The 24,933-nt window shown below is 56.9% G+C and overlaps 2 protein-coding genes across 2 annotated transcripts; both read right to left on the bottom strand.

Moving 5' to 3' along the window:
- On the bottom strand, window positions 1-11,264 carry LOC103058342 (cytochrome P450 11B, mitochondrial-like). Its single transcript, XM_007443785.1, has 9 exons — window positions 11,005-11,264; window positions 5,492-5,647; window positions 4,515-4,714; window positions 3,451-3,654; window positions 2,650-2,804; window positions 1,718-1,884; window positions 1,152-1,230; window positions 419-610; window positions 1-114 (listed from the first exon to the last, which is right to left on the bottom strand). Exons 1-9 carry the CDS (start codon window positions 11,262-11,264, stop codon window positions 1-3), a joined length of 1,527 nt encoding a protein of 508 aa, XP_007443847.1.
- A 10,506-nt stretch (window positions 11,265-21,770) lies between these two features.
- SCRT1 (scratch family transcriptional repressor 1) lies at window positions 21,771-24,020 on the bottom strand. The gene is made up of 2 exons (XM_088149277.1): window positions 23,906-24,020; window positions 21,771-22,564 (listed from the first exon to the last, which is right to left on the bottom strand). Exons 1-2 carry the CDS (start codon window positions 24,018-24,020, stop codon window positions 21,771-21,773), a joined length of 909 nt encoding a protein of 302 aa, XP_088005403.1.
- Window positions 24,021-24,933: the final 913 nt, after the last annotated feature.

Here is a 24,933-nt window from a genome sequence, read left to right as displayed (position 1 = left end):
CTATTCAATGGGGCGGAAAGTGAGCCGAGGTGGTTTCTCCGGCATCAGGATGAAGCCGTAGATGGTCCTGATGTCTGCCTTGGAGACGGTGTCGATCTTGAAGTTCCGCAAGATCTGAAAGAGTCCCCACAATGGGCACCAAGGGGGTCCAGTGAATGATACTTAGCTCGGGCTCCATCAAGGGCTATTTCCAGGGCCCCTTCCTTACCACCCCCTGTGCAAATCAAGCCTTTAGATTCATTGGGCTTTACTTCCCATAATCCCCCGCTGGCCTGCTGGGAGATGAAATCTAGCAAGCGTGCAAAGGCTTCCTTCTACACTGTGTGCAGGAGCAGCTAGGTGCCCTAGACAAACCAGACCGGGCTGTTTGGGCCATCCCATGCCCCCCTCAGGGCAGCCCAGCCCCGCCTGGACTCACGTGCATGAGAAAGAGCATCATCTCTGCTTCCGCCAGCCTCCGCCCAATGCACTGCCGAGATCCAAAGCCAAAGGCCAGGGCCTTGAAGCTGTTGTCCTCTTTGCCGAGCCAGCGCGTGGGCTTGTACTGCTCTGGGTCAGGAAACACCTCCGGGCTCCGGCCCATGGAGTAGAGCCCCACCTGGCACAAAGTCTGAGGGGAAGGGAGGGAGACACTCCTGAGGAGGCAACCGAGGCCATGCTTGCTCCTGGTGCCAGGGCAGACGCTTCTGCCATGGAGCTCCTGGTTTTCCAAGCAGTGATGCCAGGCTCCCTTGCTTTTGATACTGCACCCCAACCTGCATTGTTCCAAAGCCCCCAGTCACCCCAGGACATTTTATAGTCAATTCACCACCATTATACATCTCAATAGTCACTGATCAAGGTCAGGAGAGAGGCAAGAGAATGGCATTCTTCAGCCAAGCCAGCCTCATCCAAGCGTTTTATATGAAAAGGCCATCAAGAACCAAAAGGCAGAGGTCACTAGGGGCCAAATCTGGTCTCCTGCTACCTAGACTTGCTTTTAACTGGGGTTTGAATCTTGGACCTTTGGCAGGCAAATTCTCTGCTCCAGTTTCCACCACTGAGCTGAAGACTCTCCATGTTGGCAGGCTCATAGAGGTCAAGGAGTCAGCCCCGGCCTGCGATGTGTGGAGCTGGCGAGCGGATACCCCCTTAAGCCACCGAGGACTTACACCAGCTGGCACACAATAATTCTGGAGCACCACATCTCGTACTGGGTAGCGCTGGATGGTAATCCCCACAGGGTACAGCCTGGAACATGAAGAGGAAGGAGGAGTCACCACAGCTCTTCATCCCATCGCCCCAACTCTCCTGCCTGGGGATGGTAGACAGTCATAATTTTTCCTGGTGGTTTTAAAGATTTCATGATGGATATTGTTTGTGTAGTGGTTAAAGGCAGGAGGCTAGAAACCAGGAGACTGTGAATTCTAGTCCTGCCTTAGGCACGAAGCCAGGTGATCTGGCCCAGTTCCTCTCTCTCTCAGCCCCAGGAAGAAGATCCTGGCAAGCCACTTCTGAAAAAATGTTGCCAAGAAAATGTAGTTGCCAGGAGCCAAGACTGATTTGAAAGCGCCAAAAAGTGCCTTATGCTTTGAGGGTGTTCGTTGTTCACTCTTGTTTAATAGTTGTACCTGGACTCAGGCAATCCAGTTATGGTCCCCACAGGAGTTGCAGTCAGTCAGAAACCCACCGCTGCCCAAGCCCCTCCAAGGCCCCCTTCCCAAGGCCTCCCCCTTACCTCAGCGTTTCCTTGATGGCTCCCTTGAGCAGTGGCATTGCGTTCAGCACCTTGGAGAGTTCCCGGGAGCCCTGCGCCTGGGCTTCCTTGATCTCCCCCCGAATGGCGGTCTGGACCTGTTGATTGCGGGCTAGCTCAAATAAGGTAAAGAGCAGGGGCATGGCTGTCTGGTGGGGAAGCCGGGGGTGAAGAAAGGGGAGACAGAGAGATTGTTAAGAGTCTCAGGCAGGAAGAACCAACCAGTTGCTGGTCCTGCAGAAGGCCTGACTTTCAACCTTTAAGTCAATGTTATCACCATCATGGCTTCCCCTAAGGCCAATTTTAAGGAAGTGGCTATCTCAGGAATGTTCTGTAGGCAGCAGGGTCACTGAAACAAGAAGCTTTTCAAAGTGGAGGACGAGGGGGCCCTTTCGGACCCTTTCCCAGCTGCATATTCCATCTTCCCTCAACTTGAGGGAAATCACCTCATGGGGAGCAGGACAACATCCAGGCTGTTGGCCAGCATCTTTCTTTAGTTTGGTGGCTTAAGAACTTTTGGAAAACTGACATTCAAAGCCAGTTTAAAGACTGATTGTTGGCTGCTACTGATTTTATTACAACCTGCAGAAGCTGCATCACAAATATTGTTCTCAGGTGCTAGCAAAGCTGGGTCGTGAATCAGCACAAGAATAGAGTGAAAGAACCCATGCTGAAGATAAAAATTGGGGGAAACTCAGAAATCTGTCCCATTCTATTCCTAGAGCTTCCCCCCAGCATTGTAGCCTGAGGCCTCCTCCGGTACAGTGCACTAGCACCCATGCATACCCTGCCAACCGCCATGGCTATGGGAGGGGCAAAGGGCCAAGTAATATCATGTGTGTTACATGATCACGGTGCACATGATCTCATTGTGGTTCCTTAGAGACACCTATGTGGCCCATATGCACACTCACCGTGTCAACCCCCCCAGCTGTTAACTCAGTGATGTTGGCCTTGATGGAATCAAGAGGCAGCTCAGCTTGGACCAGCAGCTCTGCCATGATCCCAGAATATTTGCGGGGCTTCCCCAGGCAGAATTCCTGGTAGATATTCTGGATGCATTTGTCAGCTGGAAGAAACAATCCAAGGAATGAAATCACCTATGAGAAGCACCTGAGACCCAGGCCCTGCTCTGTGATGTATAGCACCCAGGACAGGGAAGAATCTGAATGGAAATGGGGTGCCATGGACCAGTGGCTGGGGCCTAAAGGAGTTTGCAGGAGCAAAGGGTGTACAAGGAGGCCACATGTCCCCAAACACCCGATAACATCCAAAGCCAAATTTGTACATCTACCCCAGCAAGAAGAAGTACTGGACCTTGTGAGATCCTCAACGAGACCATCCCTCCCCTAGGATGATGGCTTCAGGACTGGTAGGGTGGGCAGGTTCAGTCATGCTGAAGCAGCTTCCTCCCTTCTGGGGCCCTTCAGCTACATGGGCTACTTGTCCCATCACCTCCAACCAGACAGGAGGGGATGAGGTATGTAGGGAGCCAGACAGGAAGGTCGATGCTATCCCTGAAGCTCTCTTTCAGTGAACTTTAGCCAACTCAAGTCTTTGTGCCCCAAACCACTGCCCTGTTGTGTCGTTTTTGCTCAGTTGCCCCTCTCTCACCCACCCATCCCATTTTGCAGCAACCTTTCAGGCCTCTTGCATCCTGTTGGAAGTAATCTGCTGCCCACCAAACTCCCCTGCCCAGTTCCTCCAAGACTGACCATGATTGAAGATAGTATCCCAGGACTTCAGATGGTCCTGCCAGAGCCTGTTGTTCACCCAACGCATAACGCCCGGTGGAACGAAGAGCAGAGGTAGCGTAGACTGCAGCATGATCTCTACGGCACCGATGAACTCCTGGGACTCAGGCCGGGGACTCTCCTCCAGAAGGCCCAGGCGCTCTCCATACAAGGCATAGCTGCTAGCTGTTGGGTTGAGGGTTACAGGGAGAGGATAAAGTCAGGGGGCAGGTCCCAGCCAGAGAAAGGAAGAGAAAAAAGCAACTGTCCCTCAGTTTAGGGCTAGGGCAGTTATTTGGGTCATTTTGCCCCTTACAGAATTCTCATAGAATACAAAGAAGTGATCAGGATGACGCCTAATACCTGGAGAGATTTGTCACTCACCAATTCCTCAGTCAGCCTTCCCCACTTTGGTATCCTCCAAATATGGCAGACCACAATTCCCACTTCAAGTGCTCTTGAAATGGCTAGTTATACTTGCAGTTAGGACTGGGTTTGCACATCACATTTAACTTAGTTACTGAATTAACTGGTTTTCTGGATCCCCACAATCCACTGAACTGTAAACTATTCCCTTGTGGGGGTGGGTTCACTTACAAGACTGAGCCACAGACCGAGTCACAAGGTTAAGACTAATCAAGCTTAGCTGGTTGGGTGAATGCAGCTGTGAGATTTTTAACTGAACTGGTTAAGTGACTTAAGTGGCCCAGTGTAGGGCCTATCCTGCCTACTTTTGGTGGTGGAAATGTAGTCGAAACCTCACAGCTCTTGTGACTGCCTGCCCTTAGACCAACTTGGATCTCTCCTTCTGTTGGAGGGCTTGCGGGCCTGTTGGGGGTCCTTTTTCTGTTCTCCTCCAAGCAATGCATGGCCTGCATAATGAAGGAGGCCAGCTGAATCTAGGCTTTCGGAGAGAGCCACAAGAAGAAGTCACTTGACCTACTAGACCACAAGAGATGCTCCGACTTGAGGAGGTGGGGTGAGGGGCATGCAGAACTGGGCAAGATCATGCTGGGATGGGGCCATCTTGAAAGGACTGCCTGTACCTTCCAGCGTGAAGCGGAAGAGATCATGATAAAGATCCACGGTCAGAGACCCTCGAGTGTTCTTCCTGACCTGCCGGTGCATGAAAGCCACAAAGTCCTCAGCCACTGTGTTGAGAAAGGGCAGGAACTTGCGGGTACCAGCAGGACTGATCACCTCCTTGTTGAGGATTAGGCGGTCTGAGCGCCACTCTTCCCCGTTCCTGCAGAATAAGATCACCCCCACAGGTAAGACCTGGCCTGGCCTGACCAGGGAGTGTGACCTGCATCTCCCAGCTTTGCTCAGTGAAAGACCTCCATCCCCTGTGACCATTGCAGGGCCCTCCCTTGTCTCTGCTTTTTCTCCTTGCGCCCTTTCCACTCAAGCCCCTTCAGACCCTTCCTTCCATAAAGGAAGGTAGGCCTTGGGCTGAAAAAGCCTTCCCATATTGGGGGACCAGCAACCTTCTGTATGTAATGATGACCTTCTACAGGTACATGCCTGTAATAAAAAGGAAGGCCCGAAATACTTCCAGACCATGGTTTTATTATGCAACTGTATGTGCACAGGGTTTCAGGAGGGGGCCAGATGACACCGTCCTGAAACTCTCCTGTCTCTTTTTGTGGGTTTCTCCATCTCCTTCTAGAGACAGTCCACAAAGGAGGTAGAGCACTGATTGCTGAAGTTGGAGGCCTCCCCCCATTCAGCGAGACGTCTACTGCTTCCTCCAGACAGTTTCCTTGGAACAGCTGGGACAGGACCATCAATGTTCAAAGCACGAGGTGCCCCTCCCTTTCCCAAGCTGGTGCCTTTCCAACATGCTCCGGGCCAGCTCCCAGGGGTTCTGGCCGGCACAGCAGCTGCCCTGCTGGCTGGAGATGGTCAGAGTTGGAGGAGGCCTCCGTTTGGGAGAAGACTCCTTTCAGGGCAGGCCTGGCTGACATAATCTGAAACCATGGCTGCCAGCAACAGCCTTTGGAGAGACCTTGCCCTAACTTACAACAGGAAGACCCCACACTTGTGGTTCCTCAATGTGCGGTGGGCCAGCCACGAGTCTATACCCATTCGGCGTGGGAAGATCCCTTCTGTCTGGAAAAGCTGGGCAGCATCTTGTGGCAGGAACACGTTGACGCTGTCATGGCTGCCCACTGTCTCCCTGCAAAGTAATGAGAATCAGGTTGGGGCTCCCAACGTAACCAGAAGAAGACCCGCTCACCTGCTCTGCACTTCCAGGACCAAGACCTCAGCAAAGAACCTGGAGCCCCATTTGAAGCACATTATAGAAATCTAACATCATGGTGATAAGGCCATGAGTTCTAGCCCGAGCCACAAGCCCAGGACAACCCCTAAGATGTAGAATTGCTGCTTCAGGAGAAGAGTGTCCCCACCTAGAACCACAATTCCCTGCTATCTCCCCTTGTTGAGTGGGCATCCCTCTTGCTGGGGTCTAAGCTTGTTCTTCATTCAGACTCCCAGATACCGCCAGGTTAGGGCTTCACAGCTTCTCCAAGTTACATAGGGAGGAAGAGCCGGGGGGGGAGATACCGCACAATTAGACTGGCAAGATTCTGCTATTATAGCCCATCTCAGTAAAAGTAGTTTGTCTTCCCGTGGAGCTGATTTCCTAGACTGGTCTACCTCCTGGGACTGACAATGACACACACTTAACCACACACACACACACACACACACACACACACATACACACACACTAATGCCTATTGCATCAGGACAGCCTTGACTGCCTTGTGGAAGGCTAAAGGTCCAGATGCTGAGGGGCTGAGGGTATTCCAGAGCAAGGGGGTCACAGTGCAGAAGGTCTACCTTCAGGCCCACATCTCCTTGGATTGTTCCACAGATGCGACCTTCAGCATCTCTCCCCTACGTGCACAGGCAGGCCAGGCAGATTTTGCCTGGAGGAGATGATCTCTAAGGTGCCTTAAAACCAAGTCTTGTAGGGGTTGATAGGTTAAAAGTGGCACATTGAATGGGACTCAGAAGCCCACTGGCAACCAAAGCAGCAACTGGAGGATACGGTAACAGTTACATAGTGGCTCTCACCTGCTAACAAGCTGGCCCACATTTGGAGCCAGCTGCATCTTCTGCACCATGTTTAGTACAGCCCCATTTGAAGCACATTATAGAAATCTAACATCATGGTGATAAGGCCATGAGTTCTAGCCCGAGCCACAAGCCCAGGACAACCCCTAAGATGTAGAATTGCTGCTTCAGGAGAAGAGTGTCCCCACCTAGAACCACAATTCCCTGCTATCTCCCCTTGTTGAGTGGGCATCCCTCTTGCTGGGGTCTAAGCTTGTTCTTCATTCAGACTCCCAGATACCGCCAGGTTAGGGCTTCACAGCTTCTCCAAGTCTGAGCTGGTGATGTAAACCTGAGTATCATCAGTGTACATCCCACACCACAAACCAGTGGATGACCAAGATCTCCCAGCAGTTTTATATGGAGGTTACACAGCAGGGGAGATAGCCGAGGCTCAACAGCCTGTCCTGGAAGAGCCACCATCCAATCATTCCTACTGACTGAAATGGCCCATGATTTTACCTTTATGACGTATGTTTTTTTCCTCCTTACTGATATCAGCTGTTTACTGTTGTTACAGCTAGAATCAGAAAACGGAGCAGCACGTGTACCGAGTCTAAATTGTGGTGGCAGCTTCACTGGGATGACGCAAAGGAGATATGCACTCACCCCCTGCGAGCCAAGGGAGGGTGCTGTGGAGACTGTCCCCATCCATGCCCAGAGTGAAGATAACTCCTCCCTGTCAGTGGTGGCATGGGAAATCTAAACCCAGTCAGCTGAGCTGTTTTACCCACCTAGAAAAAGAGCTAGAGACCCAAATGGCTGAAAAGGCACGCCTCTGCATTACAAAACGCTGACCAGGCCACCCAGGGCACACTGGGCACGCTGACTGGCTTCCTGCCAGGCCAGTGCAGAAGGGACTCATATTCTCTGGGTGCAAAGGGCTCAGGGGAACCCCAGGTTCTTCTTAAAGAAAATGGAGGGGCTCCAGTGACTCCAGAACGGATGACTTTTCAGTCCGTTAATGCAGCTAGGAGCAGCTAGAACCACCAGTAAAGAAATCTGATTAGTTAGTGGCTGACCACGAACCTGGCCAAGGTAAGACTACCTCAGCTATCCTAGGCAGGAGCATTCTTCACCTTACCCTCCTTCGCCTGTTTCTCTTTAAAAAATGTGATGGTAATTAAATCAGTTTCACAAGGAAAGTTCCTGGCCCAGTCAATTTTCCAGCAGACTGGCATGAAAATGATATTGGGCTCTCATCTCCTTTTGGGCTTGGTGTATATGCAGAAGTTTCCAGAGAGGCTGCTCTCGGGGTCCTCCCAAGCCAGAGGAGGATCCGAGCCCCCACTCTGCGTTCCCATCATGCATCTATTTCCATGATAAATGGGGAGGCCAAGATTTTAACAGCTATCTTGGCCTACTTATTAAAGCTTGTTCTTCTGGTCGTTATCTTGGGGCTGTGTTAGATTTTTAACTTACAGGTTTGCTTTAACTCAAAATAGAAACCGGCAACCAATATTTATGCAGGTGCTAAGAACACTTTTGGTAAGCCGCTTGAGAGTTTTTGAAGTGGGACCTGATTTACTGAGGTTTCCCACAGTTTTCTACTTGGCATTTTTTTATCCATCCCCTGGATCAAGTATTATTACTAATGGTGTTGTTTTTCCCTCTTGGGCTCCAACAAGAATGCTCACTTTTGCCTTTAATTTTTCATTGGTTCTAGAGCATCTCCCCTATACCATGTAGCCTTCTGGTCATAGTAAAGGAATTGCCTGCTGAAAAAATGGACTGAATTTTCCACAACTGAAGGCTTTCCACTGGACATTTATTGTACCTTCAGTTCTTGCTGGAAATTAGGCATTTCAGGATTTAACTCCTCTTAGGACTTAACGGTAAAGCATGTTATGACATAATCTCTTAAATATCTTAACTAAGTTCTTGCATTAGGACTCTGTGTAATTATTTTCCCTCCTTCCCTATTTGCAGATGCTCTGCTGAAAACCTATTATTTCACCCCACTAAAATCCTGTATTGTACGGAACCCTTGTGTGACAAGTAGGCCATTGGCATTAATGACAAATATGTCATTAATGCTGCAAGACGCTGGGTTGCAGATACAATGTTAACTCTTTCGCCCATGAAAAGCTTACATAATGGGATACTCCCAATTTTAAAATAGCTGATAAATCCATGTGGAAAGTAAAATCTTTAATTCTATGAAATTGAGCTAACAGCAGCAACATATGAAGCCGTTTTAAAAAATTGTAGAACTTGATTTATCTAAGGGTCCTGTTCTTGTAAATCAGAAAGTTGTGTTTTAAAAGAATGTGAAGTTAGTTTCTTTTTATCACCATGCCACGTAACATTTTGCTTTCTGTATGCTAGCCACCTGAAAGTGTATTTAATAAGAATAACCACTTTGCTCCTGGAAAAGCAGCTGAAAAGTGGGCCTCAGGACTGTTAGAATGCCTTGGAGGCAGAATTCAAGGCATACTGATTACTACTAGAGAAATCTGAAAATCGGATGCTTCTTCACCGCTCCTTCGAAGTTGGAGACCAGAAATGTTCTCCCGCTTCTTTCATGGGATCCCAAAGGGATTCTTAGACATCACCTGGTCCAAGCCCCTCCTTGGCGCAGAATCCACGAGGCCACTTCTGACTGGTGACCACCCAGCCGCCTTTGGAGGGCGTCCGGTGAAGGAGGACTCACAACACTGCCTGGCAGCCTGGCTTCCTCCGCTGGCTGGAAGCTCAGACAGTCAGGAAGTAAACTCTAGTCTGGACTTACCTCCTTGTAGTTTAACCCCTTGGCTCTGGCCCTGCCTTCTGGGGCATGAGGGAGTAAGCCCACTCCCACTTCTTGTAGCCACCTTTCAAATATTTCAAAACAGCTTTCTCATTTCTGAGTGCTAAGGGTTCTCTCCCACCGACCTTCCAGATCCCCTAAATACATTTTCCAGCTGTAGACATCTTCTCCAAAGACTGGTTCTCTCCAAAGAGCTCCCCTTTGGGGCCCTTTTGCTAGATCTTGAGAGCGCCTCCGTTTCTTAATGTGGCTGGCTGCTTCTGCGGTGACACCATTCCTCCAGCTGCTGCCTGTCAGAGGAGCATTAAATCCTCCTTTCTCATCAAGTTAGCAGAGCCATTTTGGTCCTTGACACACACCCCGCCAGCCAGACCTTGACATTTGCCTTCCATCAAATGGCTGCTCTTCTTTCCAAGGCCTCTTTTGGGAGCCTCCATGCATCAGCAGCACAATTCCCCTTGTTTATTCTTCTTGATATATTCAGAGAATCTCTGGTTTTTTTTTAAATTTTGTGTACTCTCAGCAAGTTACTCAGAATGCTTGCAATGCATTAAAATGTTCCTCCTCACTTGTCATACCCAGTCCACTTTTCCCCCCAAGACCAAATCAGGAAATGTTCCTGAATAGGTTGCTTTTCACTGAACAATGTATCCGGGACTTTGGGTCTCACTCAAGAACCTCTCTGCTCTTGTACATCTGAGCAAACGCCTCCACCTTCACCTTCACCTTCACCGCCAGCACCTCCACCAACACCACCCGGAATGGTCTGCGTGCCATGGCCTCCTTTCACGAGTCTCCCTCTTCATGAGGGAGTTCTCCCCTTCCCCCGAGGAGGACGCAATCCCCGCCTCGCGGTCCGAAGACGTCACAGCAACGGCCCCAAACGACTGCTCTGCCAGGGAGCTGGGCTCATGTTCACCCACCCGCTTTACTGCTACCGCACCGTACTTTCCAGGGAGCATCTCCTGGGGGGAATCCCACGCAGGCAGCCAGAATGCAAGTCTAGTTGCGTATATGTAACGCCCTGTAGGAAAGAAAATGAGGCGGCCCCACTGTCCCTAGGGCTCCCTCACCACCTTAGGGCTCGGGCTACTGCCTTATATATACTTATTTAGAGAATAATCCAGTTGGGACCCTTTGGAATAAAAGGGGATAGGATGGTGCCAGATCTTCCCAGGAGCTCCTTTCCAGGTTCTATGGATCACCATCTGGAACAACCAGTTCCTACCCATCATCCCCAACCAATCTGCCTGACATTATAAATCAAGGTGACATACTTCAGGCAGGTTGGTTGAGCATGATGGGTGGGAAGTTTGCCATGTCTGGGGAGAGTCTGCTGAACTGAGGTGGTGGTATAATGTCTCAGGGAGGCCCTTCCGAGGAAGGGTTTGCTTTTCTGTGAAACAAAATTGATTAATCCCGAAAATGAAGAAGACTGGGTTGCATTTCTTTTGGGTTCTGCCTCTCTCTCTCTCACACGCGCACACTTGCGCAGAGCACCTTAGGGTGAGCTGATCGCAGGCGGTCGTGTTGCATCTGACCCCAGCAGGGGCAAGCGAGCGCTTTCTTCCCGAGCAGTCCCGGCTGAGCCAGCCCAGCCGCACAGCACCCCTCCTCAAAGCTGGGAGCAGGAACCAACTGGCCCACTGAGTTGGGGCACTCACCTGTAAATGGGACCCAGGTTCTGGAAGTTCTTGTCCATGACATGATGGAAGTTTTGGAAGCCATTGGTCCTCCAGAATTGATAGAGGTTCACCCAGGCATTGTGCCCATTGCGTGGAATGGCCTCAAAAGGCAGCACCTTGGAGGGACTCAGTTTGGCAACCACAGCTGGGGCCGCTGAGTGGCAAGGCCGTTCCACCCAGAAGGCCCGAGAAAGGCCAGTGTGAGCAGACCTGGGGCTTAGACGGCTGCACGCCCCCATCTCCTGCTCGTGGTCAGAGTCCCCGCCAGCTCCAGGCCCTTTCAGGAGGAGAGCAAGTGAGGGAGGGCTCTTTTATCCTAGTGGACCTCCCCCTGCCCAAGGACGGCTGCCCCGGCAGTGCGGGTGGGGGGAGCCAGCATGCGTCTGCCAAAACCCTCTCCCTCCTGCTTCTTCATCTCACCTGCTGCCCCTAAGCCAGGAGGGGGGTGGGGGGCTCTGAGACCCAGGAACTGTGTTGAAGTCGAGGGGTGAACAAGAACTAGAAAGATCTTAAGGAGCTACTACATTTATCCAAAAAGAAGACAACCCTGAATCCAAGATGACCCCCCCACACACACACACATGCAAGAAAACTGTACCTGCGGCTTCCCTGCTGCTCTATGCTCTGAATCTAAAAGAAATGTTCTCATTTTATAGGCAAATTATTCAAGAGGTCATCTTCCTTTCAGGTACATAGAGCAAAACCGCCATTTCCTTCAGATGTTGAAGAATTGGGGGCCTTGATATCAAGCACCTGAAGGAAGAATGGGTCTTCCTGTTCGTTCACTTCTCACCTGAGTTGGGCAGTGGCCTAAAATGGAGAAAGTGGTAGCATTTCTGAAGCTCTTAAGATGAAACTGGGCAGGAGAGGTGCATGTTCAGAAAATCACCCTGGGGGTCTCTCAGCAGAACTCAAGTTACACCAAGAGGGCCAGGAGACACCCCCCCCAACACACACACACACACACACACACACACACGTTTCACAAGGGAGTGGCTTGAACCCCAGGATCCATTTGGAGCCCAGATGTGTTAAAGGATGCCCGGTGATGCCTCCCAGCTTCCGGGGGCATTGAAGATGCACCTTGCGGAGGGCACAGGGGAGGGACCGGGATAAATTTGGCAGGAAGGTGCCTTTCCGGTGGGTGCACCCACCCAGCCACGAATGGCGGCGGGGAGGAGGTGCCAAAGGCGCGGGGGGCCCGCAGGGCGCGGGAGGGGAAGGCTGGGGGCCCTCCCCAGAGCTCCAGCTGAGGCGCGCGGAGGCCCTTTTCCCTCCGGACGTCTCCCTTGGCGAGGGCAAGGCTGGGCGGCGGCGGGGGGGCGCTCTGGGACAGCGGAAGCGGCGGCTCCCTTTGAGTCGGGGCGCGGGCGGGAGGGGCTTCCCGCCGAGGGCCGAGCGCAGGCCGGCCGGCCGGCCGGCCCCGCCCCCGCCCGCTAGCCTTTTCCTTCTCGGGGAGCCTGAGCGGGGGGAGGGGAAGCCGCCCCTGCAGGCGGCCGCAGCCCAGCCGCGCGGAGGCAAGGGGGAAAGAGCCTTCCCCGCTCGCTGCTGCTCGGCTGCTCCCTTTCCCGCGGGTCGGGCCGGCTTCGCCTGCGGAGGCTCCTGAACGCTGCCGCGCGGGCCGGCCGGCCGGCCGCCCTCCTTCCGCCGCCCCCCCCCTTGGGGGCCGCATCTTCTTTAACTCCGGGGCTGGGCAGGGATCCTCCTCCTCCTCCTCCTCCTCCCCCCAACGGGGTCACACTCCCCTCTGCCTGCCCTGACCCTCGAAAGCCTTTTTGACCAGCGCCAGCCACCTCTTGGCACTGAGAAGGCGCTGCCTGGCCGGGAAGGGAGACCGTACGGCGGGCCAGACGGCCGTCCGAGGAAGGCAGGGGCGCCTCCCCGCCTCCCTCTCGTACGGTCAGCTCGTCTCACCCTGCGTGCGAATCGTCGGAGATAACAGCGAAGCCCCCCTGCGCAGCACATTTCAAATCTTACTGGGGCAGAGGGACAGACCCTTCTCCTGGCCTGGTGCCCCCCAGGTATGCGAACTCCCATCATGCACCGTTAGCAGCCACGTGGCCACGCCAGACAGAAGCGCTGGGCGTTGTCGGGGGTGTCTGTAGGGGGGGATCAAAACAGTTATTACGGCAGCCGCAACCGTGCATTGAAGCCCTGCTCTTTTGGATGTGACACACAGGAAAGGGAGTGGGGATCTGGTCGCACGGTTGTGGCCGCCACCTTGGCCGCAGGCACCCCTGGAATGGTGGCCCAGCCCTTTGGGTGGCACTGCATCCTCTTCCCAATCCCTAACAACAGTCCAGTGAAGCAGGCCTCCACCATTAGCCACGCCTTGCCAGTCAGAGAGGGTCTGTCTCCTTGGCCCACCAAGAGAATTTCTGCCCACGCTGCGCGCGCTGCCCCAGGGTCGTTCCACACTGGCCGGCGGCTGCTTTCCACAGCAGAACAGGAGGCTTGCTTACAGTGGGGGGAGCCGTTGGATGCTCTCTCCAGAAGCCAGGCTGGGGAGGGGGATTCAGTCTGTGCCACCCTTGAGTTTTTAGAACGTCCTGGCCTTGTCCTGGCTGGAGCCAAAGAGGACAAGAGGACCCTGTGACAGATGGACACACTGATAACGAGGCTCAAAATACCCTCTGCGGGTGATGAATGGATTGGAAAGGCCTTGGAAAGAGGCCCTTGGTGTTGATGCGCTCGGCCGTACATTTTTAAGAACCCCTGCTTGTTTCTGCTCCATTTATAGAGACATGTGCAAACACTGGAAAAATCTTAGATAAATAGAAAGGGGAACAGTCGAAATCCTGACCCCTCTAAGTTCACCTTAATGGTAACAGCCGCTCTCTTATGCTGAAAGACCTTCTGCACCAACTCAGCGGCAGGACACCAAACAAAGGCCATTGACTTCTGCAGGACCCACTCAAGTCAGTGGGGAAAAGGCAGTGGTGCCCCTTGGTGCTGCCCTTAAAACCAAAGGGAACCGTGAAAACAAAGCGTTTGGAAAAAGAAAAAAAAGCAGAGTGAAATCCAGGGTGAGGCTGGCTTGTGCAAGGCAGCTCACCGGGTGTTGGAACTAATCCATTTCCTGGATTCACACAATATACCAACCACACCAAAAAAGCTGGGGTTGTGGATGGCACTAAGCCACAAAAAGACTAACTGAATTTAACCCCAGCTAAACCAGACCTTTTGGGCAAATGCAGCTAGCAGCTTCGTAAGTGGCCTGTCTTAGGATGTTGCACGATGCAGCCATGGGCCAGCCCTGGGGAGGGGGCCAGGACCGTCGCTGGGAGGGGAGAAGTTTCTTTCACGCACACACCCCTCAGAGCAGCCACGCCAAGGAAAGGGGACACTTCAAGGAGAGCTCCCTCACGCTCGCTCGCAGGCCCTTGCCTGTCCCTTCTGGGCCCTCAGGCGCTCCCAGGCCACTGAAAGGAGCGCAGAGGCCCCGCAGTGCACGACACCCCTGAGAGGTGGCCAGAGGAGGGTCAGCGCACAAAAGCTCGTGGGTTTTAGTAAGATTTGTTGGCTGAAAAATGTGCTCCCAGGCTCCCCCTGTTCTTTAAGCCAGTGTGAGAAGAAGGAACAAGATGGATTGGGACCGCGTGATTAGGGAGGCCTTCTCCCTTCATCGCCCAGAGCTGGCTTCCCACCCCCACCCCCACCCCCACCTCCACCCCCCTCCATCGCCACCCACCCTGCACTCTCTGCCTCTCCCTCCACCAGGGAGCCTGCCAGAGGAGTCGGGACTCACATGCCTATAATTCCCAGCCAGTATGTCAGAAGGACGCAGCTGGAGAAAAGGGCCGTAGCCTGAGAGGGTGCCTGCACACCCGCACCCAGCCTGGTTGCTTCTGATGGGAGACTCCACAGGAAAGTCTGGCCATGGTTTTTGTTGCATTTTCATTGTTGTTTCAGATGTGTATCTGTAGTTTTTAAAACATTTATTGTTGTTGTTGCTATATTGTACTTTCATCCCTCCCTCTCTCTCTCCAGAGGTTTCAGGACACCGTTTTACTACGGAGCAGATCAGGCTGAAAGAGCTTGATTGAGGCTGGTCCCTTCAGTTTCTTTGCACCCCAGAGCGGTGGCCCGAGGGCCCTCTCTGGAGCGGCACTGCTTGCTGGAAGAGTCACCGCCGCAGCGCTTATTCAGCTGCAGGAGGGCATCCGCGCTGCAGCGGAGCGAGGCGACCGAAGACAGCGACTCTTCCCGAATCAAGGCCGCCGCCGCTCAGCCGCAGCGCCGGAAAGCCTGTAACGTGGCGCACGGCTCCACCTCGCGGCCCGTCGGGGAATCGCAGCCCCGCAGCAATGACCTTGAAGGCGCGCCGCCCGCCTCCTCCGTGGGAAAACCCGCCGAAGCGGAGGGCGGGCGAAGGCACCGAGAGTTCTCTGGACGCCGGCCCGGCCCGGCCCGGCATTCGCCAGGGCAGCCGTCCGCTCGGAGCAGCGAGGATGCGCTAGGACTCTGCCCAGGGAAGGGACTTTCCCACCCGCTTCTCACCGCGACACGAGCAGCGGAGCCCGCCAAATCCCCCGCAGTTCAAGATGCCCCCGGCCCCGCCTTCGAGAACCGCAGGAGGCCGAGCAGAGGGGTCTCCTGCGGGGCGCCCCTCCCGTCCCGCCCTCCCGCTTCTTCGCCGCAGGGCAGCTCCCGGGGCTTCGCTGCGGCCTGGGGGCGGGGGGCTGAAGGGGGAGGTCTCCGCGAGGCGCCTGGCTGAGAAGGGGGCCGGCGCTGATCTGCAGGAGAGCCCCAGGGCCCTTGGAAGGCAGCCGCGCGGAGGTCCTCGGACCGGTAGTCCTCCCGCTCCGCCTGGGCAGCGGGAGCCGCGCAGCTTTCCCTCCGCGAACCGCCGGGCTTCTGCCGAGCCGCGGCTACCGGGTCTCACCTCGCCCTAATCGGCGAAGGAGTCTGGGGGAGAGAGGGTGACTCCCCGGGGTCCTCCCCCGAAGCGAGCGGGAGAGAACCGGAGCAGACGCAGGCCGAGCCCCTCGAGGGAAGGCGGGAGAGGCTGCAAAGAGCATTAGGGGTTTGGGGGTCCGATTCACCCTCCCCAAGAAAGGGCCGAAATCGCTCAAGAAGACTCCCGTGGAGGCCGAGCGTCTTCAGCTCCAGCGTCGAGCCTGGCTGTGGACGACGGGGAATGCTTCCGGGGGCCCCGACGTGGGGAAGACCGCGTGAAGAATCCCGCCTGCCCTTATTTGCTCTCCGGGCAGGGGGAGGAGCGCCCCTTTGGAGACCCCCGCTCGGAGCCGCTGACGAAAGCAGCAAGCAGGACCCCGCCGGCCCCTTCCCCTGCTGCTGGCGCGCACGCTGTTCGGGGCAGAGACTTCGGGCCCTTTGGACGTCTCTCGCGCTGTGTCAGTCAAGCGAAGGCCGCCTGCCTTTCCCGGCTGCGGTCGAAGGCAACAGCCGAAGGGCTGCGCGAGGGGCTCTGCTGGAGCCACTGCCGGGGCCGGACGCAGCCCGATTCCGGTCCAGGCGAGGGGAAGAAGGGGCCCCGCCTTTCCTCCGGGGCACTGAGGATTAAGCGCCGCCACAGCCGGGCCCATCCACCTAGCGCTGAGACCTGGCGATTCGCCGGACTGCAGTCGCGCTCAAGCCTCGGGATTTCCGAGAGTCGATCGTCTTCGGAGGGAGGGAGCTACCTTCTCCGAAGTACCGTATGCTGGGATTTGTAGTCTTGCGGGGTGGGGGGGGCTGGGCATGTGACTTCCCCGTCCGCATCTCTGCAACTTCTTTGCTCGCCTACCACCCTTGGGAAAATTTCGCCCCCCCCCCCCAGCAATAGGAATCCCTCCCCACCTTCTTTTCACCGAGGGGGTTCCCGCGCTCTCCTCCCCGTCTCTGCCGTGCGGCTGTCCTGTAGGGCGGGCGGAGTGCGGCGATGGCGGGGAAGTCCGGCCCGCCCCCGCTGCGGCAGCCTGACCTGAGCTGACCCTCTCGCAACCTCCGCTTGACTCAGCGGGCGGGGAGGGCGGCACCAGGAGCGCCTTCGGGGAGCCCCCACGGTCGGCCCCGGCAAGTGGGGGCTGCCTTCGGCGCCGCTCCGCCTCTCGCAGTCGAGCTGGCCGGGCGGAAGAGGAGCTTCGCGGCCCGGGAAGAACGGGAAGCTGAGCGAGGAAGCGCGGGGCCGCTCAGGTCCAGGCGCTAGAGCCTGCCGCGGGCCAGGGTCGCCTCGGCTTGTCCTCTTCCGCCCCGCCGCGCCCCTTGGCTGGGGCCAAGTCAAAAGAACTGCAAGGAGAAACCCACCAATTCACAAAACCCACGAAGCCAAAGAGGCGAGACTGCGGGTTAAGATGACGATGGCCCGGTTCACTCGTGCTAGGTCAATGGCCGAGTTGCGAACGATCCGGCATCCTTTCGGACGGCAATTCGGGCCGGGGGGCGGGGGTTGCTTACTCTTGGGGAACTAAGCTACGTAGTCACCTCTTGACGGAATAGCTCCAGCTTTCCAGCCTTTCCCTCCGTGCCTGCCCAGCGATTCTAGGAGTTGTAGCCTCGCCGCCCGCCACGCTTGGCCCCCGCAAGCAGCCCGGCTTTCCTGCGCTTTCCCCTGCCCGACGCCTCGGGAAGGGCGCCACTCTCCCTCGCAGGAAGCAGCGGCGTCCTGGCCCTCGGGGAGACGCCCCGTGCTTCACTCCTCCAGGAGTGGCTGGGGCAGCCGGGAGAGAAGCGCCCCGGGCCAGCTTCAGCCCGAGTGTGCAGAAGCTCTTCAGCTGGACTGGGCTGCTACAGCCTCTGAGCTCAGACTGCCAGCCCCGCTGTAGACCAAGAGACCCCACACGGATCTCTGGAAGCTGGACCCTGTGTGTGCTGGAAATGTGGCTCCGCTTTGGGAAAGTCTCCCTTCCTTCCTACAATCCTGGCCTAACAGCAAATCCCCAAATCTCTTCCTCCAGCTCCTGGGCCGATCCATGGTTTATTTGTTGGGAGACTCAAAAGCCCCGCCTGGAGGGATATTTAGGGCTCGGGCGCTAATCCAGACAGCTGGAGTCACTGCACAATTCTTTTTGGTCCAGGAAAAACCGCTTCTTGCTTTCGCCCAGCGGCCCTTCAGCCCCAAGAAAAAGGCCCTCCTTCCCTTGAACCGGAGTAGGCTTGGGCCACTGGCGTAAAGTGGGGCGGCAGTAGCTGGAGGCAGCCTCACCGGAGATGGCCAGAACGAGACTTCCCTGCAAACTGCTGCACCGTGGGAGAGAGGCGAAGAGGCCGCCCGCCACCCCAGGGGCGGGTTGCAGAGCCTGGCAAAGAGGCTTGGCGGACACGTGTCTTGAGACTGTCAGGACCCTGGCTTCAGCTCGGGAGGGCAGCCCAGTGGCCTCCTTAGAGGCCTTTAGGGTGGGTGGAAGGGGCAAAGAGGAGAGGGCCAGCATCGCAGCCCGGGAAAATGCCCTACTGCACAGCCCCAGAGAAGCGGCCGGGTTGGGGGCCTTTCCTTGTGGATCACGCACTCCTGACACTTGGGGAGAGGAGGGGCATCCACTAGACCCTCTCTACACGTGGCGTATTGCCAACGGCAGCCCTGGGCAAGCCCCTGATTGGAGGGGCAAACATTTTACCTTGAGGCTCACACCCGGGCAAAGGGGAAGCAAGGTCCCCTCGGGGCTCCAAGTCCGGCAAAGAGCAGGTGCGGGGCCAAAGCAAGAGGAAGGTGGCATAAAGCGGAGAGCCTTTGACATTCCCGGTAGGGTAAGGGGAGGGGAAAAAGAGACTACAGTATGGGGGTCAGAGGTCGCTGGTGTGCCAGCCTGGCCTCCTGGATGAAGGCGCGTCTCTGGAAGACAGGCGAGGGGACAGCACACGGGAAAGGCCCATCACCAGGCCCCTATGGAGCACTGTCCATGAACAGACAGCAACAGCACCTCCGGGCCAGGGCCCCAGGGAGGCAGCCAGAGGGCCACGGCCCTTCTCTCGGCCCTGACAGAGCAGTCCGGCGGGAGAGCGGACCCTCTTGGCTCCGCAGCCGGTTCCTCTTACAAGAAACTGATTTCCTGCATCACCAGCTTAACGCGAGCTGAAAGGCCGGCCAGCTGGGTGGCCGCCCTTCTTACCTTTTGAGGCCTTCAGTCCAAAGAAGGGCAGCCGGACGGCCCACCTCGACATGAACCGAAGGCATCAGAAGCTGGACGAAAGAAGAGCCCCTGCCCACCTGCCCACCCACCTGGGTTCCCTTGGGCTTGCCCGCCTGCAGCCGCCATGGAGGAGGAAGCTGCGGAAGGAGAAAGACGGGCGTGCAAGGAAGAGAGGAGCACCAGCCTGGCTGCAGCTCCTCCTCGCCCACTTGCGGCTCCTGTTGCTAGTTGCTGGGCCTCCAGGCCGGCCCAAACCGATGCCCGGAGCATATGCAAAGAGCAACCCCTCCCCCTCCCCTCCCCCTCCCGCCGAATAACCTCGAACGCACAGAGGAAGGGAGGGCGCTACGCCGGTTGTACTACAAGAGTATCTTCTCTTTTTTATTATGATTCTTATTATTGTGAAGTGCTGCAGGACACGGTGTGCGAATTGTGCTTTACTGGTCCATCGCTCAACTTCTGGCTCAAACATCCTCTCTCGCATCCTCGCCATTCTTCTCCGTTCGGTTATTCTGTCTTTTCTCCCCGGGAAAAGATTTTTGTTTTTGCTTTTTCCACAAACAGGCTCAGAATTCTTTAACAGCTTGTAAAAATTCATGTAAATTTCCAAACGGTATTTACAAAGCAGTCCGCGTCATTTCCCTTTTTAAATCAGTTTCAGCAGAGGGAGTATTAATAGCAATATTAGTATTAGAAGTCATTGTTCTAGTAGCATCATTAAGTATCTTAAGTACAAAAACAGGAGGTCCTAGCTAATACAAGTTCCTTCTACCTGAATTCTATTAAGTTTTTTTTTATTCTTTTGTGCTGTTTATTTTTCTTAAGTTATTCATAAAATGGAAAGACCTAGAGGGGAAGAAGAAGTGCCTTAGAGTGGGAGAGGAAGGGGGGGTCCACGTGGCTTTCGGGGGCTTAATGCTCTTAACGGAAGGCAATGTCTTTTGGGGAAGGGCGGGGGACCTCCTTCCCCCGCAGACCCGTGGCGTGGGCGGAAGGTTCCTGCGGGGAGGAGGGGAGGTTCGGGAGAGGTGGCCGCACCGGAGGGCCAAGTCTTATGGGGGGAGGGACGGGGGGCCACCAGAGCCACCAGCGACCAGGCAGCTGAGCAGGTGGGCCAGGGCCTCTGACTGATCGTGAGGCAGGCCTGGCTGCGGGGAAGCCCAGAATGTCGTCCCGCAGCATCTGCTGAGCGGTGGAGGGCGAGGCACCTGTTGGGTGCAGGCTCTGGCGCTGGGCACGTCCGGGGGAGACCCTGGGAGGACGAGCCTGGGGGGGACAGAGGCTCCTCAACCCTGCTGGGCGGCCGTCGCCCGTCCTTTCCCCCAGGGACAGAGGGTGCGGCCGGCAAGCCTGAAAACCACGGGTAGGTGGGGGGGGCTAGGAGGAGGGGGAGTCGGGCGGGGTGGTTGCTCGTATTTCTCCGGCCAGGCAAGCGCTACAAGCCCAGAGACTTAACTAAGCTACTCGGAAGTAAGTCGAAGAAGGCAGGCAGTGTGCATTCATTAGAAGACAAGAGAAGAGAAGGAAGATTCGCCTCATTAACTCGAGTTCACTACACTGGCAAAGTCCCTGATATCCGTTGCTATTAAGAAGTTGGATTAAAAGGTACCTGATTCCTCAGTATTACTATTGTCTTAAAAATAACATGCATTACGTTAATTATTGCTTCTATTAGTTCAGTAGGAGAATATTGCCCTCATAATAATAATAGACTATTATTATCTAAAAGTTTGGCAAAGAAAAAAAAGTGATGTAAAGTGTTACAAATGAAAATCAATAATAATAATAATAATAATAATAATAATAATAATAATAATAATAATATTTTAAAAAGCATCATCAAATTGGCATAGATTTAAATACATTTCTTCTTGCATGCAAAAAATCCTGCGTTAGAAAGGATGGCGATCATTTCCCCCCCACCCTCTGCCCCAACCCGGAAAAGGGGGGAAGCAAAACCGAAAGAGGGAAAAAACAAAATAACGGCCAGTCCTGGTTTCCTCGTTCCCCCCCCAAAAAGTGACGTAGACTTTGGCATAGTAAAGAAGTCTTGGCAACAAACATACGGATTGGAAGTCAACAGCGGTGCAAAGAGTAGGCTCGGCTTTAAAAGCAACAAAATAAATAAAAACCAAAGCAAAAGTGCAACGTGAAGGGAGGGGGCACTGCCCCGCGCAATAAACAAACAAATAAACAGATAAATAAATAAATAATACATTCGTAAGTAAGCAAATAAATAAATAAGACCGCCTCCGAGTTAAATACATACCTCTACCTTTCCTTGTCCTTGTTTTTCTTTTAAAACAGTGAAATCAAAATAATATAAAGTAAACTTTTAGGAAAATAGAAATCCGGCGCTTCGTGGAAGGAAGCCAACCGACGTCTCGCGGAGCCGAGCGAACAGGGAGAGGGTCGTTCGCGGGACGGGGCTCCAGGAGGGCGGAGGCGTCGGTCCCCTCATTCCGCGGGAGCAGCAAAGGAAGGGGGGCGAGCGCGGCCGGGAGGCTGCAGCTGGGGTTACCTGTCCAGGTGAGGCGCGGGGCGTTTCGCCCCACCCCTCGCCCCCGCCCGCTTTCCTGGATTCTCGCGGGGCGGGGCGGGGCGGGGCGGGGGGGAGCCTGAGGAGGAGGGCGCCGCGGGCCGGGCGCCGGCGCTGTGCTCTGGGCGGGCGAGTCAGGCCTCCAGCGGGCTGAGCGGCGGCGGGACGGCGCCCTTGAAGCAGGCCGACTCGTAGTGCTTGTTCAGGTAGGACTTCAGAGCGAAGGTCTTGCTGCAGCGCTTGCAGCGGAAGTGCTTGAAGGCCGAGTGCGTCTGCATGTGGGCGCGCAGGTTGGAGCGGTCGGCGAAGGCCTTGCCGCAGTGCGCGCAGCCAAAGGGCTTTTCGCCGGTGTGGGAGCGCATGTGGCCCTGCAGCAGCCAGGGCCGGCTGAAGGCCTTCCCGCACACCTCGCACTTGTGCTTGAGGTCGTGCGTCAGCAGGTGCATCGCCATGGCCGGCATGGAGACGTACACCTTGCCGCAGGTCGGGCACTTCTTGGCCATCTTGCTGTCCAGGCTGCGGTGGGTCTGTTTGTGGCGGCTCAGGTTGGACGAGGTGGCGTAGGTCTTGCCGCACTCGCTGCACGTGTGCCGCTGCGGCGGGGGCGGCGGGGCCGGGGGCTGCCCGCCCGCGGGCGGCGGCTGGCCCAGGCGGGAGCCCGCGCTCCCGGCCCCGCTGCCCACCACTGCCGCCTTGCGGCGCGAGCGGCCGTCGGTGATGAAGAAGGCGTCGACTGCATAGCCCTCGCTCACCGCCGCGTCGCCGTTGATGTAGCCGCCGGCCAACGCCGAGCGCGGGCTGTCGGGCTGGTCCGAGTCACCGTGCGTCCCGGGATAGATGACGCCCGTCGGCGGGGGCACCTTGAGGCCGTTCTCGCCCTCGCCCTCGTACACCGACGACGGCGCGATGTAGTCGCTGATGTAGCCACCTGCGGGAGGGCGGGGGAGAGGCGGAAGCCGGGAGGAGTGGGGAGGGGTGGGGAGGACGGGCAACGCGGCAGAGGAGGGGGCGGCCACCGGGGTCGGGGTAGGGAGGCCCAGGGAGAAAAGGCAGGAGGGAGAGGCCCCGTTAGCAGGCTCCTTGCAAGGGCGGCGAGAGATGCTGATTACTCTCTAATTGACGGCCTTCCGGGGCTCGGCTCGAGAGCTCTCTAGTTAATAGACGCAACAAGCGGAGTCCTAAGAAGCCCCCGCGCCTCCGCGCCCCTCTCCAGCCCGCCCAGCCGGCGCCTCCTGCCAATATCCGCAGCGCTTCCCGAGGCTCCCGGCTCGCCTCTCCGTCCTTCGGAGCGACGTCCCCGCCCTTTCACCTGCGGCTGCTCGGCCAGAAAACGGGCTGGCGGACTGGAGGGTGGCGCGGGGTGACAGGAGGGGAGGGGAGGGGGGAAAGCCTCTTGCCCTTGAGCGGGGAGACCGAGGAAGAGGAGCAAGGCATCCTCTTTCTCCCCCCCCCCCCCGCGAACCCCTACCCTCAAGGTCAGCCCTCTACAGAAGACCAAAGACATCACGGGGGGGGGGGCGTTGCGGAAGCTAACCCCCCTCCCCCGTGCCTCTTCAGCCGAATGCTGGCGATTATGCAACGTGCTGCAGACGCGTTGCCCGGACAAAAGCGGGAAGGGGGCTTCACCGGGCCAGAGGGCGGGCATCGTCCACTCGGACGGCGAGGTGGGGCCTCCGGGCACAGGGTTCGGCACAGAGCGCGCCCCAGGGGAGCGGCCCGTTGGAGGCAGCGCGCTTGCCCTTGGACTTGCCGAGCGCGAGACAAAAGGCCCCGCTGGCAAGCGAGGCGCCACTGCGGCGAAATGCCTCCAACCGCCTGTACCCCCCCCCCCGCCCCTCCCGCGCTCCTACCTCTCGCTCCGCTGGATCCCGTGGAAGAGGCCCTTCTGGAGCCTTTCGCCCCCGCGCCCCGTCCCCGCAAGGTCTAATTTTAGCCGGGTTGGGTTCCATCGAAAGGTGCCGAGTCAACACCGCCGCCGCCGCGAGCGAGGCAGGCAGGCAGGCAGGCAGGCAGGCAGGCAGGCAGGCAGGCAGGCAGGCAGGCGCAGAGCCGCTCAATATGGCTCTTGCATTCCAGAATAGGAAGGCGGCGCTCCTTCGCCTGGTCCCCCGCGCGCCCTGCCTCGCTCGCGCCGGGGATTCTCGCGGCCTGCTGGCTCGGAGTTCCGAACCAGGCGGCGGGAACACGGCCACCCCCCGCCTGGCCCCCACCTCGAGGCCGACCCCCCCCTCCTCGCCCGCCCGCCCGCCCGCGCCGTCCCCCTCCTCACCCTTGTCATGGATCCGGGAGTTGAAGTCGGTCCGCGATCTGCTGTAGGAATTCTCGAGGTCCGCCGAGGAGAAATCGTCAAGTTTGACCTTTTTCACCAGGAAAGATCTGGGCATGGTTCTGGACTCTCCCGGAATGTGAGAAGGCTCCCGCAGCTTCCGCCGATGGGTTCCGGGCGGGAGGGGGTGGGGGGCAGGAGGAAGGCGATCAGAGAGCAGCGAAAAGAAAGGGAGAAGAAACGTTCAGAAATAAGAGGCGCGGGCGAGGAGCGGGTCAGAGGAAAGGGAGAAGGCGAGGAAGGACAAGCCCGCCGCGCGGAAGGGAAGCGGGGGGGCGCCGGGGATGGCCGTCGCGGAGCGCGGGGACTATGGCTTTGTGGGCTTCCGAAGGCCTGAAGGGAGCGGCGCCGGCCGCGGAGGTCTCCAGGCTGGGGGGTTGCGCCGCGCCGGTCCTCCTTTCCCCAGCTGCGGCGGCGGCGGCGGCGGCGGCTTTTGTGCGAGGCAAGGCTGCGCCTCTTCGGCAGGCCGCTCGCTTGCCCTCCAGCTCGGCTCTGGAGCCCACCAGGAGTTCGAGAGATTGCAGCCAACGCCGCGCTGGTTCATAAGAGGCGGCCGGCGGAGTCAGCACCCGGACAGCTCCCGACCAGCCCAGCGCCGGGTTCGCTCCAGTCCCCAGCCGGTGGCGCGCCCGCCCGCCCGGCCGCTTGCAGCGCCCGCGCGCCCCTGCGGCCCGGACGGCTGCGGCTACGGCTGCGGCTGCGGCTTGGCTCGGCTCGGCTCGGCTCGGCGTCCTTTCCCGGTCCGGCCCCCCCGCCGGTCCTCTCCAGTGCGGCAGCTCCCGTTCGGGTCGAGGATGTGCGCGCGCCTCTGAGCCTGTGTGTGCGCTGCGATTGGCACTGTCGTTCCGCTTCGGGGCGGCAGCGGCGGCGTTTGGAGCTGGGGGGGCGGTTATTGCTGGCTGGCTGGGGGTTCCTCATTCAGCACTGGACAGCTCCCAGCCTTTCTTGCCGCAGCCTCTGCTTGCGGGCGC

Source organism: Python bivittatus, unplaced genomic scaffold (assembly GCF_059951505.1).
Source record: "Python bivittatus isolate LINGU-HERP-01145 unplaced genomic scaffold, Pbiv_v1 ctg000590_np1212, whole genome shotgun sequence".
NCBI classification, from domain to species: domain Eukaryota; kingdom Metazoa; phylum Chordata; class Lepidosauria; order Squamata; family Pythonidae; genus Python; species Python bivittatus.
Note: the sequence above shows the minus strand (reverse complement) of the source record. Positions and strands in the feature narration are given on the sequence as shown.